The 18,195-nt window shown below is 36.4% G+C and overlaps 1 protein-coding gene across 1 annotated transcript in view; it reads right to left on the bottom strand.

The window, feature by feature from the left end:
• Positions 1-18,195, bottom strand: part of DCBLD1 (discoidin, CUB and LCCL domain containing 1) — a 113,213-nt gene that overhangs the window by 29,208 nt on the left and 65,810 nt on the right. Inside the window, exons 3-6 of the mRNA XM_044676815.1 lie at positions 17,794-17,928; positions 16,358-16,409; positions 14,109-14,181; positions 9,793-9,926 (exon numbers count right to left, since the gene is read on the bottom strand). Of these exons, the coding sequence (XP_044532750.1) occupies positions 9,793-9,926; positions 14,109-14,181; positions 16,358-16,409; positions 17,794-17,928 (394 nt within the window). The remainder of the gene's footprint in view (positions 1-9,792; positions 9,927-14,108; positions 14,182-16,357; positions 16,410-17,793; positions 17,929-18,195) is intronic.

The raw sequence follows: 18,195 nt of genomic DNA, 5'->3' as shown, positions 1-18,195 counted from the left end.
AGCCATAGACAATTACTAGCTGTGTCACCTTGGGCAAGTCACTTAATCCTGTTTGCCTTAGTTTCCTCATATGTGAATTGGAGAAAGAAAATGCAAACCACTCCAGTATCTCTGTCAAAAAAATCCCAATGAGGTCAGAGGGGGTTGGACACAATTGAAACAACTGAACAACAATAACAACAACTCAAACTGTCTTCCCAAATGGACTGAATGACAAATATCATACATACATACATACATACATACATACATACATACATACATATTTATTTCTTTTTCTGTCCTTCCCCAAATTTCCATTGCCTTGCCCATTGTGTCAATCAATATACAAGCATCTACTAACCACTTTCTATATGCCAGACCCTGTGCTAAGTAGTAAAAACTAAAATATTTGTATTAATGAATGTTAGCAAGGAGAAATGTTATTGTGCTGAACACTCAGAAGTTTTTTAATTTATTGAATTTGTATATAGTTAAGCATTTAATAAATGGGCTTGTGCATGAATATGTGAAAATGGATAAGTGCTGTGTGTACAATATTGTATTTTAAGTAGGTAATTTTTTTTAAAAGAGCAGATGACATTGCCTCTTCTTCTAAGGAAATTATCTAAGTTGTAGATATTTAATTTGGAAAGGAATATCCTCAGGAAAAGCATGATAGTTGGCTTTAAATATTATGAGCATTGATTCATGGAAGAGGAGTTAGTCTTGTTCTTTTTAGAGGAGAGAGCTAAGACCAATAAAGTAGAAGCTACTGGAAAGCAGATTTTCACTTAAAATAAAAACTAATCAAACAAACATTTCCTAACACTTTGAATAATCCAAGTCCAAAAGAACTGGCTGTCCCATGAGGCAGTAAATTTCCCATCAATGGATGACTACTTGTTGGTAATTCTGTAGAAAAGATTCTTGATTCAGGTAGGCTGGATGATCTCTAAGGCCCCCTTCCACCTCAGATTCCAGTATTCTAATGACAACAATTAATTTGACTATGTTTCAATCTCGCTTATTCATGACAATAGAGGATAAGGATGGGAAAAAACTCAAATCCCCAGATAATCTAAATAAATTCCATTTTGGTTAATAGTGTAGGCATGTCTCCTTAAATCTTTTAAAGCAGTCATCCTTATGGGTGGAAATTTCATCTTTTGTTTCCCAGTCCACCTCTGGAACAGGTTTTAAAAACTGAGAGGGCCAACTAGAAGAGGATATGAAGCAAGGCTCAAAAAATCCACACATTTCCTAATTATCTCTTGAATGATGTATTGCCTAATAAGAGGCACTTTTTTTTTTACTGTGCCTCTGTCTGCTCTTGAAAGATTCATTTTATTAACCAATTATAACCAGTACAAACTGTCAACACCAACTCAACCACCCTCAAACCGAAATCTGTAATACTAGAATCAATGATTCAAACAAGTATTCATTAAGCATCTACTATGTGCTGGACAAATGTTAGACATTAAGCATACAAATGTAAAGAATGAAATAATGTCTACTCTCAATGAGTCTACATTCTAATGGAACAGAAAACAAATACATATAAAGTATATACAATATAAATACAAAGTGAATAAATACACAAGTATCTGTCTGTTTATCTATCTATCTATCTACCTATATGCATATATACAAATATAAATACATACACATATTTAGGAGAGGGAGACAAAGAGGCAGAGAGTTGTGAGTTGTGCCTCCATATCCCCTGATTTGGTATTTGCTAATTCTATTACCTGTAATTAAGCATGGGAAAAAATGGGAAAATTTGGAAAATTCCAGAAAGTAAATAATTCATAAGTTTCAAATCTCCTGCCAAACAAATACAGACTATCTCACGGAGAAGCCCACCAGTCCAGTGCACGACTGATGCCCATTTGTCCCGGTACCCACACTCCCAAGTGAATCTTTCCTCTAAACTGTCTCTAGTGTTCTTGCTGATTATCACAGTGACTGTTTAAGAAAGCCCTTATTTTCAGTCATAATAGCCCCAAAGGGTAAGAGTGAAGCCAGGTTGTGTAATACTTTAAAAACAAATAAAGGTATTTATATTTTATTTTAGAGGCAACTCTCTTCTGACTAGCTGTGATCTAGGTTACATACAATAAAGAAGATGAGACTTAGCATCAAGCTGCATGGACTCTGCCACCAACTATAATCTTGGGCAAGTCATTTCAATCAGTCTGTGCCTTTTTTTCCCACTCCAAAGTTGAGAAAGCCCTTTACTCTTTCATCACAGACACATCCTGGGAGCTTCAGGAAATAATGACTAATAGTAGTCATACATGCAGCATTTCTGGGATTTGGGATGAGACATGAGAGGATCTGGGGAGAGAGCTGCAGTGGAAAAACCCCAACAAAACTCAGATTTGGTACTAGTTACAGTTCTGCTATGTAATTAGCTATTTGACCCTGGGACAATCTCATCCCACTCTTGGGTTTCTGCACCTCCAGCTGTAAGGCAGAGATAATAATTCTTGCATTCTGCACCTCTCCGAGGGTGGCTATAAAGAGCAAATGAAATTTCTTATGGAAACTTTTTTAACTTTAAAGAACTTTTAAAAAGTTTCCATAAGAAATTTCATTTGCTATTTATAGCACGAAATTAGAGAGGCAGTGTGTAATAATGGATAAATGACTAGTCTTGGGGTTAGGGAGATCCGAGTTCAAGTCTTGACTATTGGATATATAGGCTCATAGATCTAGAGTTGGAAGGGACCTTAGAGATCATCAGGTTCAACCCCCTAACTTTGCAGATGAGGAAACAAGGATGGTTAAATGACTTGTATAAGGTCACATACACACACACACACACACACACACACACACACACATATGTGGCAGAAACAGGATCTGAATCCAGGTCCTGTATTCCACATTCCATATGCTTTCTACTCTAGTATCCTACCTCTCACATACCAGCAGGATACCAGTTAAAACATTCACATAAGAATGGTTATTTCTTTATAATGAATGAAACATGAGGTTGTTTTTGCAAAAGGCTGACATTTGGAATTGGTTCTATTTCTAGGTTTTAAGATAACTTACTTTTACATGAATTGTGATTACTGAGAGAAGCCATAAGATAATGATGGCAATTTTTGGAAATCTATCAGAATAACATCAGATAAAACTTGTAGGTCTGCTGACTAGAAAAAAATAGGAGTTTTCTCGAAGACAAGCTTCTTGACATTTATCAGTTAGTGTGGATTGTTTATTAATAATGATAGCTAACATTTCTATAGTGCTATCAAGTTTGCAAAGTGCTATATAAATTATATTATCTCGTATGATCCACACAACAACCCAGATATTTAAGTGCATTTGAAGGTATTCCTTCCATTGTGTGACTTTCCCCATTGGGGTTTTGGATTGTATACAATTGCATAAGAAATTAAATGGAAATCTTTAGGGAGTTTTGTGGAAGCTGCAGATGACACATGAAGGATAGCAGATGACCAGAAAATTTTTAGAAACTCAGAAATGCCTAAAATATACATACAATGTTATATACAGTGATCCCTCACCTATTGCGGGAGTTATGTTTCAGAGATCTCCCCAATAGGTGAAAATCCACAAATGTTATATTTATTTTATTATTTATATATACTTTAAGGCTTTATAAGCCTTTCCCACTCTCCTATAAACCTTTCCCACACTCTTATTAACCTACATTCACTGAGCCAATCAGCACCCAGGATACAGAACACAGAACTGTGGTTGGTTGCCTTTCATTCTATCAGCCAATAGTATGCCCTGATGAATGTAACTCTGCAATACATAATTAGATATCTATTTTTTTAAAACCCACCATACAGTGAAGCTGGGATAAGTGAAGCATGATATGGTGAGGGATGACTGTAATATCAATATATTTATCTTTAATCCCATAAATATACACGATTTCTTTTATTTATAAACACCCCAAAACAAGAAAAAGAAAAAAAATCTGCCTTTTTTTTTTCTGGTACAAAGGGAGGGCCAAAAATTTTTATGCAGATTTTTCCAGATCTCAGGGGAGCCATGCCCCTACCCCCCACAATGTATTATTTCCATTTTACAGGAGAAGATACTAAGGATGAGGGAAGTTAAGTGACTTACCCAGAATTACACAACTAGTAAGAACCTGAGGTAGAATTTGAATTTGGGTTTTCCTGATTCCAAGTCTCAGGCTTTATGCTCTGTGCCACCCAGATGCCAACTAGTCATACTAAAAGCTATGTATAATTATTCAGATTTGTCAAACTAAATTGTATTTCAAGAACAACCCAATGATATGAACATCTATTGGTAGGTATTCTTTGCTGGCACCTGCTTGGTCTTCTAGAGCTGATAACATTCAAAAGAGAGCAATTTAGATAGAGTGCCAGTTTCTTTTATTCCCTCCTGACTTTGGTTAGATAACATGTTTGGTTTTTCTTTTTTAAAACAGTCAAAGGCATCATTTAAGTAAATTTCCTGAGGAATTACTCTCTTTTTCCAGCTTGCAAGAATTTTATTTTATTTTAAATTTATCTATCTATCTATTTAATTTAGAATATTTTTCCATGGTTACATGATTCATGTCCTTTCCCTCTCCTCTTCCCTCCCCCCTCCCAGAGCCAACAAGCCTTTCCACTGGGTTATACATGTATCATTGTTCAAAACCTATTTCCATATTATTACTATTTGCAATAGAGTGATCTTTTAAAGTCAACATCCCCAATCATATCCCCATTGAACCATGTGATCAAGCGAATGTTCTCCTTCTGCATTTCTACTCCCACAGTTCTTCCTCTGGATGTGGACAGCGTTCTTGGGGATCTCTCTTGCAGTGTCCTTGGGTCCTTGTTCTTTTCTGTTTTCTCTAAGTTCCCACGAAAAACTAGTCCCTGTTCCTTATCCTTATGAACTTCTTCCCTGGTCTGTATTCTGCCTTCTTCCTCCTACTCCAAGGGAATAGTGCAACAAACTGTTCCTCAAACATATGATAAGACTTCAAGTACTCTTCAGTGGAAATGTTCTCTCTGTGTAGAACTGGGCCAAGAGGTCCTTTTATTAATCAGCAATGTCTGGGGCAAGAGATTTCATGGCAAAAAGAAATCAGGCAGTTAAACAAAAGCCAGTGTCAAGATTAATTGTATAAATTGTTCCTCTGATTTTTGGTTGAAGGAGGACTATAGGCTTACAATTCCACTGAGAATACTGAGAGTTTAGGAAATAATTGCCCACTGCTTTCTTCTGTGATGGTAGAAGGAAGGGTTGGGGAACTGATTAAAGGCAATGATTTATATCAGAGGGATAATAAAAAATTCTGGAAGGTTACATTTGTTTAATGTATCTGTAAACCTTCTTAAAATCCAAATAATTATACAGTAGGAGATTTACACTGTGGCTAATACATTGTACTGGTAGTATATTTTTAAAAAGTAAAATATATAGATGTACACACACACCTACATGTGTTTTTTTAGACTTAGGGGCAGAAAGTCTATGCTCAAATTCCATCATCATATCACCTAGCCACTAAATAATAATAACAACAAATAATAGCTTACATTTGTATGTCGCATCATGGTAGCAAAATATTTTAAGTGAATTATCAATTTTGATAATTCATGATAGCTCCATGTTATACAGATGACAAAAGGAAATACTGGATTCAAAGAACCTGATTAATTTGTCCAATGCCACACAGTCAGCAAATAAAAAGGTCATAAATTGGCTTTAGTCCTTACATCTCTTCTAAGGCCATTTCTTTTTTCATTATGCTTCTTGGCTGAAGTAGAAGAGGGAAGAAGCTGTGAGAAGTAGGAATGATTTAGGTGGGGGTAGAGCCTAGAAAGCCAACTACCAGCAGCCATGGCTTATTTGTATTGTGTCCATCTCTAACCCATCCTGGGCCCCAACTATTTTCTCCCATGTTACCTGCGTTTTTTCACTTCTTTTTACCACGATGTCTAAAATTCTGCCACTACAAGTTAATGAATATGCATTATATTGTGGATTCATTTCAGTAGTATCTGACTCTTTATGTCCCTATTTGAGGTTTTCTTGGCAAAATATTCTGGAGTAGTTTTGATTTCCTTTTTCAGCTCATTTTATAAAGAAACTGAGTCAAACAGGCTTAAGTGACTTGCCCAGGGTCACATAGCTAGTAAATGTCTGAGGTTGGATTTGAACTCATGAAGATGAGTCTTCTGGATTCCAAGCCCATTGCTCTATCCACTGTGCCACTTAACTACCCTCCAATGAGTATGAATACTTTTTCTTAACCCTTACCTACTGTCTTAGTATTAATTATAAGGCAGGAGAGCAGTAAGGGCTAGACAAGAAGGAGTAAGTGACTTGCCCAGGGTCATACATCTAGGAAGTGTTTGAGGCCAAATTTAAACCCAAACCTAGCACTCTGTCTACTGTATTACCTACTTGCCCTTGAACACTCTTTTAAAGTATAAATTATAGGACTGCTATTCACAAGTATGAATCCGTTCAATCAATTGAAAAAGATTGGCTAGCCTAACAAGAAGCCTCCAGAAATAATACAAATAACCTAATGTAAGAAAACAAGGTTTTCCTCTCTACTGGGCTGATGCACCATCTCCTGGATTCTCCTCTTCCTGAGTCTATTCTTGTCTTTTTAAATCAAGGAAGTGAACTGACCGAGAATGAACTTGCTCCCAGCTGAACATGGGATATCTACTTGAGGGACTTGTTTCCCCTCCTTTGCAGCATTTGCATCCATGTTTTTTTCCTGCATGAAGAATTCATGTCTGGGAATTTAAGTTCAATGACAGCACGTATAGCTATTCATCATCAGCACAGATGAAAACAACCATTCCAGTAGACTTAGGAATGCAAGTTAAAAGAAAGAAAGTGAGGCTCTGGCTGTTGGCACATCTTTCTCTATTCCCCCAAAACAATGAAACATAAAATTAAAGAGCTGCAAAGAGCCTTTGCATAACTCTAGGCTTTCCATTTTCTTCAGTGGCTTTCCTCACCAAGTCAAAAACCATCATAAATAATCTTGGAGAATCTCATAAAGCAATCACAGATCAGTCATCTGGCATAACAGGCAGTCTTCTCTAACTCTCTTTGTTTAGAAGCTGCTGTGGTACAGCAGAAAGAATGTTTGATTTGCATTCAGTGGTCCTGGCTTCAAATCCTGTCTCTACCACTCATTGTTTGTGTGGCCTTGAGCAAGCCACTTGACTTTTCTAGTATACCTCACTTCCCTCATCTGAAAAATGAGGGAGGTTGGATTTGATGATGAAAATCCCTTTCAACTCTAAATTTGTAGGAATCTATAATAAATATAACCTCACATTGTTTAAAGGGTCCTTTATGCAAGCTTTGTCTATGTGTGAAATTGACTTGCAGTAAAAAAAATTGTTTTCTTGTCACAAAATAATAACAACAAGAATTATTATTATACCTAGCATGTATACAGCATTGAGGCTTATGAAGCTTTTTACACAGGTATTATCCCATTTCCTCAGAAAGGTTTTTTGGTCGAGAAAATATCTAAAAGATGTAAGTTATGCATTTTCATCATCTTTCCTTAAATCCAACAAAAGAATGGATTTGTTTTCTTGGATGATATTTGTCACATGAGAAAGCTTTTGTCAGGGGAAGGAAGGATATATGGGAGGGAGGAAAAGTGGGAGGGATAATAGTAATGAAAAAAGAATAGCATCCATGAAAGAGTAAAAAGATTACATGGAAGAGAGCAGAAGAAAATTTAGAAGGAGACAGAGACAAATAGGACATTGCTGGAATTATTGAGTTAAACTCCAATATTTGTTTTTTTTTGTTTTGTTTTGTTTTTAATCAAGCTGTCAGGGGCAGCTGGGTGGCTCAGTGGATTGAGAGCCAGGCCTAGAGATGGGAGGTCCTGGGTTCAAATCATCAGACACTTCCCAGCTGTGTGACCCTGGGCAAGTTGCTTAACCCTCATTACTTCATCTTTACCACTCTTCTGCCTTGGAACCTATACACAGTATTGATTCTAAGACAGAAGATATGGGTTAAAAAAAATCAAGCCATAAGTAGAAATCAACAGGGTCACATGCAACCTGCTTTTTCTGTTTTTCTTCATGTTTTTCCAGTTCAAAAGGATAAAAAAGAAAAAATTTCTTAAGGAGACAGTGACTTTTCATATAGGAAGAACATTCATACACACAAATATTAGCTTCCAAGTAAACTTGATTTAGTTGTTTTGTTGGTTTTTTTAAAGCAATGTTCTTTCTTTTGTTCAGATGGCATTAGCAGCATCTGACAAATTTACCCCGTCGCTCAGTCTAACTCGTGGGAACGAGGGATGCACGTGCACCGGTCTGTGTGGAGATCGTGACGGCCGCTGCCTGGTCCGCAGGGACCGCGGAGAGCCAAACAGACCCAGGAAGGTCGAGGGCACAGATGACATTTAAAGGCTCGCTGCCCGCAAGCAATAGCATTTGATGAGGATAATTTTACTACAAATCATAAAATGACATGAAGCCTTAATGTACCAAATCACCATAAACTGGTTCATGATCACATCTACATAACACTCTCTCTAGGAAATGTTTCATTTCAGGAAAGATTGTCGTTTTTAAGCACATCGTTTAAGATCTGAAGAAATGGGAGGATATTAGGTTAATGTGCCCTCAATAGAGTTAATGTGAAAAGTCCATAATCATTTAGAAGCAGTGGAGTTAACAAAAATCCTAGAAGATGAGTGAAAAGAAAGTTAAGATATGAAAAGATTGGGGTGGGGGGAGGGAAAGGGCAGCTTGATAGCTCAGTGGATAGAAAACCAGGCCTAGAATCAAAGCTTTCAAGAGAGATCTTGGGGGCAGCTGGGTGGCTCAGAGGATTGAGAGTCAGGCCGAGAGATGGGAGGTCCTGGGTTCAAATCTGCCCTTGGGACACTTCCCAGCTGTGTGACCCTGGGCAAGGCACTTCACCCCATTGCCTAATCCTTACTGCTCTTCTGTCTTAGAACCAATACACAGTATTGATTCCAAGATGGAAGGTAAGGGTTTCTTTAAGAAAAAAAAAAAAAAGGAAAATAAAGGTCTTGTTGGGCAGCTAGATGGCTCAGTGGACTGAAAGCCAGAAGTGGGAGGTCCTAAGATTCAAATCTGACCTCAGACACTTTCTAGCTGTGTCACCCAGGGCAAGTCACTTAAATTCTATCTGCCTCATTTTCCTCAACTATAAAATGGGGATAATAAGAGCATTTTCCTCCCAAGGTTGTTGTGGAGATCAAATGAATTATTATTTGTAAAGTGCTTAGCAAATGCCTGGCATGTAAAAGGTTTTTGATAAATGCTTGTTCCCTTCCTCATATTCATAAAAAATCCTAAAAGACTGTGTGTGTGTGTGTATCTCTACATCCTGTGGTCTTTAGCAGAGCTTAAAAGTAAAAGGTGTTTTTTAACAGACTTCCTGCCTTAATACCTTCTGCCTATTCTGGAACAACTAGTAATTTGCTGAATATGTAAAACTGGAAACAGAACAAGGCTTTACTCTCTCTCCTTAAAGTTCCTGAGCTTAGGAAGGCTTCCTGTGCCCTGGGGAGGAGGGGGTGGTGCGGTCACCTGTGCCACCTTCATTTAAGTGTCAGCACTCCCAATGAGCCATTTTACAAGCTACATTTCTCTTCTATAGAGAGACCACCAGAAGTCATTACAAGCACTTCCATATTCCCCCTCCGAAATGACAAACAGCAAGCATCCTACTCCTTCTGCTCCCTCGGAGGTGAGCTGGCTAATTATGTCTTCAGGGTCAACTTCTATTCTGAACAAAAGGCAGAGCGCTGCCACTTACTCCTTGGAGAGGATGCCATTGGCCAGGATTCCTTCGTACCGGCTTATCCCTTTGGACTGAAGCACGCTGATCTGGCCTCCCAGTTCATCGGCGATCACTCCTGCATGAACTGCCGCTTTGCACAATAGGGAGGTCTGAAAAACAAGAGAAATACAACTAGGATTCACAGCAAAACATTCAGGAAGGAGGTTCCAAAGAAGGTACCAACTGGCTCACAAATAGAACTTTTATTTATTTGTTTATTTTTGGTTTGTTTATTATACTTTTAGATTCTTACTCTAGATCTATTAGCTTAAGTGGCTGGAATCAGTTCAAAAGTTACTGCTCCTCACCACCTAGAGTTTGACTTTTTAATAAATGGGAGCTTTTATTAACACAATAGACGGTGAATGTGTAGCCAGACAAATAAAATTGAAGCTCAAGGACAACCTGAATTCCAAGAAAGTCCTGTAGTATAATGGAAAAAAAATGAGTAATCCTTGGCGGGGGGGAGGTCATAAAACCTGGGTTCAAGACCTGGTTTTTCAACTAATATAATGAATGTAGAATCTCTATTTCTGTGGGCCCTAGTTTATCTATAAGTGGAAGAGGCTAGATTAGGTTACCACTCAGGTTCCTCCCTGCTCAGATGTTCTATAATGTTAAAAGTGACATATCATTGTTTTTAATGGGGCGTGCATTCCTCCTCTCTGAACAACAGAATGGAAGTACAGATGTTGATGGACCTGTGAATTATACAGCCATTCTGGAAGCAATTTGGAACTATAATAATAGTAATAGTAATAGAATAGATATATAGATAATAGGATAGAATAATAATAAAATAGTCATAATAATATAATAAATGAATGAATGAATGAATAAAAGAAATAAAGAATTTATTAAGTGCTTACTATATGCAAAGACCTGAGGATACATATAGAAGTAAGACCAATTCTTGCTCTCAAGAATTCAGATTCTAGGGGAGTCTGGGGGAGACAACACATGTGGAAGGTTACAAGCTGCAAGTCAGATGGAAGCATTCCATTGTCCTTAAGGTACAATGGGAGAGCAGATGGGAATTCTTCTACTTAATGTTATTTCCATTGATAAAATGATATCAGTTTCTGATCCTGAGCCATTTGAGAGCATTCAGGTTTTTTGTGGCAAGACTTTTCTTTTCTGGGTCTTTAGTAGCTGTCACTATAGCAACTACAGGGGCAAGTTGCTAGTTTTCATCCCCACAGATGGTTTCTGGGATGATCTGACTTGTCTGGCTCATATAGCCCCTATCTCTACCTCAGGATGCCTTGCTGCTTCAGCTAGGCTAGTTTGCCTGTCCTGTGTGTAGTAGCAGTTTGGCAGTTGGCTATATCTTCTGGTCATATAACATCATCTGTGAATTGGTATTACAAATTCTTTGACTCAATGATGCCACTACTTAGCCAATACCCCAAAGAGATAAAAAAATGATGAAAAGCACTTTTACATACAAACATATTTATAGCAACTCTTTATGTGTTGGCAAAGAACTAGAATCAAAGGGAATGCCTATCAATTGGAGAATGTATTGTATAAATAATATGAATGTAATGGAAAACTATTGTGTCATAAGAAAGAAATAGAGATTGAAAGGAAGTGAATCTATTGGAGAATGGCTAAACAAGTTGTAGTATATGATTGTGATGGAATACTACTATGTCATAAGAAATGACAAACGGATTAATTTTGAAAAAATATGGAAAGATTTACATGAAATTATGACAAGTGAAGTGAGTAAAACCAAGAGAACATTATATGCAGCAGCAGAAATATTGTTTGAAGAATGACTTGTATATTTCTACCTCCAGAGAAAGTACTAATAGAAATAAGTAAGACAAAATTTTATATATACATATATAATTTTGCCAAATGATGCCTTTTCTAATGGGGAAAAGGGAAGGAGGAAGTTAACTGAATGTTTCAATGTAACAAATAAATAAATACAATGTTAAAAAAGAAATAATGAAAGGGTCAGTTTTAATGAAACCTGAGAAAACTTGTATGAACTAATGTAAAGACAGTACAATAGGGAGAACAATTTATACAACATCAACAGTGTAAAAACAAATAACTCTGAAAGTCTTAAAAACTCTGAGTAGCACAATGTGCAATTATGATTCTAGTAGATTGTTGATGAAGCACACTATTCTCATCTCTGGACACAGTGCAGAATGAGATATATTTTTCAACATGGTCAATGTGGAAATTTGATTTTGCTCAACTATGCATATTTGTCACAAGGGTTTTATTTTTCTTTTCTTGTTTTTCAATTTGGGGATGGGTGAGAGAGAAAGAAAACTGGTTTTTCTTAATGAAAAAATCAAGTTTAACAACAAAAACAAGAAACAATGAAAGCATAGCATCACCAGCCCAGCTTCCCAGAGACTGAGTATGGGATTGACCTATACTGAACCCTATACCCAGTTCAGTCCCGAAGATAGACTTTCATAGATGTGGTAATATTCTTGGCTACAGGAGTTCTAGCTCAGAGCATCACTGAATTCAGTAGGAACTGGATGTTAATAAGTCTTCAGTTAGCACTAGAGGATGAGACATGTTGAATTCTACTAATGCACAGTTCATGTTCTGGGCATCTATTTTCTCGAAATTGCTGAAACATCCAGCAGTAACTAATGAGAGACCCACCATCTTCCAGCTCAACTCAAACATTAGTACAAAGGACTGTGTTATAAGAGTTTTGATAGTTTTAACTAGTAAGTTAATGTAATGAATCGCTAGCCCAATTCCTATTCTACCCTTCCAGAAAGCTTCCATCACCCTCCAAAAAACTTTTCACCAAAAAAACAAATGGTGCGTTTTCTGGTTCTCCACTGAGAGAGCATTTCAACCCAAAATGACATCATTTCAAAAACTTTTTTTGGGGGGAAAATACATTCCCACACACAACTTCTTCAGATTCTTTTGTAAGAGCAGTAGGTCATTTTGGTCTTTTTCTAGGGTTGTTTTATTGTTTTGGAGTATTTTTACTTTTAATGAGTAAATAATACCATGAAACAAACACACAGACCATGCTCTTCAAATCACCGTCCTATACCAGCAATTAGTGCATTTAATTCTAATTTAATCATTTTAGAGATCAAGCAATGCACTTGGTACTTCTCAGGAGAGCCAGAGAATGTCTTAGTCAATTTCAAGTGGAACTAATGACATTATCTACAATAAACAAGTCTGAAACATAACAGCTACCTACAGAATGCTGCCAAATGTCACAGATTAGTCATAAGACTTAACAGGCGCATAAAAAGGAAATAATTATCCATTTTCCAAGAACTGAAGAATCCCTTTAAAAACTAAACTAAACCAAAAATCCTCTCAGGGAAAAATAAGCTTGTACTGCAATGTCATGACAAGATTGACATTACTATAAGATACTCTAAATGAATGTATATAAAAACTTAGTAGCCACAAAACACTAGAAAAATGTATTAGATAGTGTATGGACTTGGAGTCAGGAAAATCTAAGCTTGAATTCTTCTTTACTCGTTATGTGACTAGGGTTAGTCTTAGGGCCTTTTCCAGACCCTACCTTCTAATAATTACAAATTTCTATAACCTATAAACTTACGGTTTTATTATTAGAACCTGAATACATTTCAAAAGGTTCTTGATTTCATCCCACTATTTCTATGGGCTTTGTTTAGTTTATGTTGAATATTAAAAAAAATTCCAGGGATATAAAATTATAAATTGGGTTGAGAAATGGTGGCACACCCATAAAGCTTTTATTAATGTACATTATATTCCAAATGTTTTAGAAGAGGAATTCTCTGATGTACTTTTTTTTCTGGGAAAAATTCATAACAAGAGGGCTATTAAGGGACAAGAATTAGGGCAAAAGGGTGGGAAAGCAATGTATGAATTAAAAGGAAATGACTAGTTATTCGACAGAATAGTTTATTGGTCTATGAAAAAAATTTTATGACAGTATATTCTGGGTTCTTTGTGAATGAGTGAAGGTATAATATAAAATCTGGAACATAAATCACTTGAAGCTATGGGTTAAACAATCTATAATCTATAATTTAAAAGGGAAAATTAGTTACTGTCTTGCTATTTTGTGTTAGAAAAGGTTCTCTTTGCCATTTCAAATATCTATTTGGGGAATTTGGGTATTTGGAGAAAAGAATCTTAAAAGTCAAGCTAAAAAGGTATATAATTAGTCAGACATCAAAGGTTTATAAATGATTTGAGTCTCTCTTGTGTTGAATTTAAGCAAATAAGATCAATCATTTTTTCTTTCTAAATACCTTTTCACTACTGCCTTGATTACTTACATCTCTGTATCCATCTACCACATTCCCAGAGATATCGCCTACTATGTCTCTGCAGCCAGCTGGACAGAATTTGCTGTATCAAAAGAGAAAAGAGCTGGTTAAGGTGAGGGGATGCAAATGTAGCTTGCTTTAACCAAACTTGATATATGAAAATCTGAATTTACAAAAAAGAAAAATTAGGATGTTATTCTGTGAAAAAATATTCTCTGTTTCCTATAAATATTCATCCTTGTTCTATTTAGCTGTTTTCAGTTGTGTTCAACTCTTCATAATAATGGTCCAGGAATTAAGAAATGTGAATTCTAGTTCCACTTTTGACAAGAGTTGTTTTTAGGCCCATCATTTCAAAGTGCTGGGTCTCCTTTTGCCTTCCATCTATAAAATGAAGAGTTTTGACAAGATGAACTTCAATACCCTTTCCACCTTTAAAAATTCTAAAAAATTTTGATACAAAATGAGGATCTGTTGTGTACTTTAAATAACAGAAACTCTTGGAAAACAAAACACTGAAAGGAAATTTTAAGAGTTTTAAGAAGCCATTTTATTTTTGCTAGTTTTTAAAGCCACAATTATTTGGTAAGCAAGGTGTTTACAAAGAGTTAGGGTAGTTTTAGGTTTAAGCAGCTTAAAACTGCATTTTAGCCCACATATAACCTAAATCAAATTGCTTGCCTTCATATATCAAGAGGGAGAGAAGGAGAGAAAATTTGGAACTTAAAAAATATGTTATAAAATTTTTCCATGTAATTGGAAAACATAAAATATGATTAAAAAACCCTGAGTTTTAATCCAAATTAAATTTATGCTTTAACAGGTTAAAAATACACTGAGTGCTGGTATTTACTTACTAGGTATGTTAAAACAATAGGCACCAGTCCAAAGAGATAACCAAAATAGTAGTTCCTCTGCTTGTTTCCGTTAGGCTTTCTCTGTGTTATCTATAGAATGATACTGGCCAAATAAACAAACCCCATAATCCTCCAACATTAACTCAATACTGTCCAAGTGTCAACCCAGGAATCAAAGATGCAAGAAACAAACAACCCATGTGAATCTATTTATGAATCTTTCATACTGTCCTTAGTGAGGAACTTCATGATCTCATGTGGGCTTATGCCCACTTAGGTTTTGGGAAAGTTCTTCTCTAGGAAAAAATATAAAAGGTTCCTGAATGAAGCAAATTATGTCTGAAAATTAGGTTCATATCAACATTTCTCTGGGTGGTACTTTGACCCCACTTACCTGCCTACCCTGACTTTTATACATTTCATTAGACACATTACACTTTTGCTAAAGCTTGGATCAGTTATCAAATGATCAATTATCAGTACAATGTTCCAACTGGACCATTCTCCCATGGACCTGTTCCTTCTCTTAAGAGTAAATAAAATGAACGCTTATTGATCGGAGTATTTATTACCACCAGGTTTCTAAAAAAAAAAACACCACCACATCTAAATTGAGTCATCAGGGTTATAAGAGCATTTATAAGATTTATACTGGTAACAATATATGCACACCTACACAGGCTGTACTGCAGAATGGGGAATAGCATTATAACATTCTTTTTTTTTTTAAGTTCCAAATTTTCTCTCCTTCTCTCCCTCCTTTCTCTCTTCTCTCATTGAGAAGGCAAGCAATTTGATTTAGGTTATATGTGGGCTAAAATGCAGTTTTAAGCTGCTGCTTAAACCTAAAACTACCCTAAAGAAATGTTTCTGTTCAGTCATTTCAGTGACATCCAACTCTTCATGACCCCATTTGGAGTCTTCTTGGCAAAGATACCAGAATGGTTTGCCATTTCCTTCTCTAGCTCATTTTACAGAGGAGGAACTGAGGCAAAGAGGGTTAAGTGACTTGCCCAGGGTCATACAACTATTGAGTGCCCAGGGCTGGATTTGAAATCATAAAGATGTGTCTTCTTGATTCCTAGCTCAGTGTTCTATTCACGGAACCACCAAACTACCCCAGAGAAATAGAAACAATAAAGGAGCTTCATAAAAGTCATCTCAAATCTTCTTCAGGTCAATAATAATTTCTGGACCAAAGGTTGTAGTAGATCATTGGTACTAGAGAGAGATTCTTCTTCTTCTTCTTTTTTCCCCAATTAGTGGGTGGCTTTTGCTATTACAATGCTATTCTAGAAAGACCATCACAACAGCCACCTAGTAGAGCATCAAGAATAACCAATGACCCCCTGAGACACAACTGAGGCCAATCTGAGGATGCTTGAAAACACCTATATTTACCTGTATTCAGTCTCTGAAAAATGGTTAGCACGATCCAGGCATGTTATTAAATCTGTCATAAGAAAAGAGAGATTTGATTAGCCGTCTGAACTGTGTGGTAAGGATATGTAAACTTTTATGTTTACAGTCTATAAAAAGGGACATTTCTTAAAATGTTCACATGTAAGCGACTACTCTGAAATTTCCTCCTTTAAAACAAAACCTAGGTACCCCTCCCCAAAGAAGCATGCATCCACTTTTCCTTCCTCTCCCTTTGTCCTACCCTTTGTTAATGGCTTTTCAGCTCTGATCCCCAGGGAATATACAGGATCTAGATAAAAAAAAACAACAACAAAAAACCTGACACGCACCACATGTCTACAATGGTCAGCTCTGTCTGAGCAATGGGGAAACCATTTAAGAAGCCAGCTGTGGTGCACGAAGAAGGTTACCATAAATATCCCTTATTGGGAATACAATGCTCTAGATTCAATGTGACAGTATGTGGTAGCCATGAGTATTCTGTTTAGAACAACAATAGGATGTTAAATATAAGTGAGGCACAAGAAAGAACTCAAAAAGAGGAGTTTCTATGCTTCCCATTTCTGCATCTCAGTTTCCTTATCTAAAAAAATAAGGGTATAGATCAGAAGTTCTTAATTTGGGATCCATGATAAAATTTTTTTAATTGTAAAAAATATTTTTTTTACAAAAATTTTATTTACTCTTATTTACACTTTAAAAATAACTGTGTTTGGGGCAGCTGGGTAGCTCAGTGGAGTGAGAGTCAGGCCTAGAGACAAGAGGTCCTAGGTTCAAACCCGGCCTCAGCCACTTCCCAGCTGTGTGACCCTGGGCAAGTCACTTGACCCCCATTGCCCACCCTTACCACTCTTCCACCTATGAAACAATACACTGAAGTACAAGGGTTTAAAAAAAATAACTTTGTTTCATTATAATTGGTTTCATCTGTTAATCTTACATATTCTATTTTATGCAAGGGGTCTACGGGTTTCAGCAGAATGCCAAAGAGATCTATAACCCATAAGGTTAAGATTCCCTCGATGAAATGGTCTTTAAGGTATCTTTCAGCTCTATACCAAACACCCTTTCTTGTGTCTATTACTAGGCTCAGCAAGTCAGTGGCAATACTTTCTATACACGTAGAAACAACTTTGATCACTTTTCCAAATATTCCATCTTTCAGATCTTTTCCACTATCAAGTTTCCAAAGTGTTTCTTTATCTCAGTGCCTTGAAATCATTGAGTAGGTCTATAACTCTTTCTTTTCTAATATAAGAACAATAACAAGGAGGCTTTCTTCTTTTTTTTTCTTTTCTCATGTACTAATTAATATCTTGAATTAAGTTCCCAGTTATAGTGATGTGTGATCGATGAATGTTTAGAAAAATAGTGATGTGGGTGCAGCTTTACCCTAACCAGTTAATCTGCCATACCTGGATGATCACTACTGGCGTAAGACAACAAAAATCCGCGCCCAGAAATGTGGGATGCACTCTCAAAGCGAACAGTCACTTCATTTGTGTCCAAGTAGAATTCTGTGGGAATAGTCATACTTCCACAATATGGACCTGAAAATGGAGCAAATTTTTTTGAGATCTCAACATTTTCATGGATGTAAATAGCGAGTAGGAAGTGAATATTTTTTAAAAGGTCAAATATGTACAAAAATATCCTTATTGAAAATTCCAATCTTCATCAAAATGAAATCCTGCTTAACAATGGGACTGATGATTGCTGGCTGCCTATTTATTCAAATAAGTATTCATTGAGTGGCTTCCTAGAGAAAGGCTTGGATGTCCCTAAGAAAAAAAATGATTTCTAGAATACATAAATGG

This window comes from Gracilinanus agilis, chromosome 4 (genome assembly GCF_016433145.1).
Source record: "Gracilinanus agilis isolate LMUSP501 chromosome 4, AgileGrace, whole genome shotgun sequence".
Classification (NCBI taxonomy): Eukaryota; Metazoa; Chordata; class Mammalia; order Didelphimorphia; family Didelphidae; genus Gracilinanus; species Gracilinanus agilis.
Note: the sequence above shows the minus strand (reverse complement) of the source record. Positions and strands in the feature narration are given on the sequence as shown.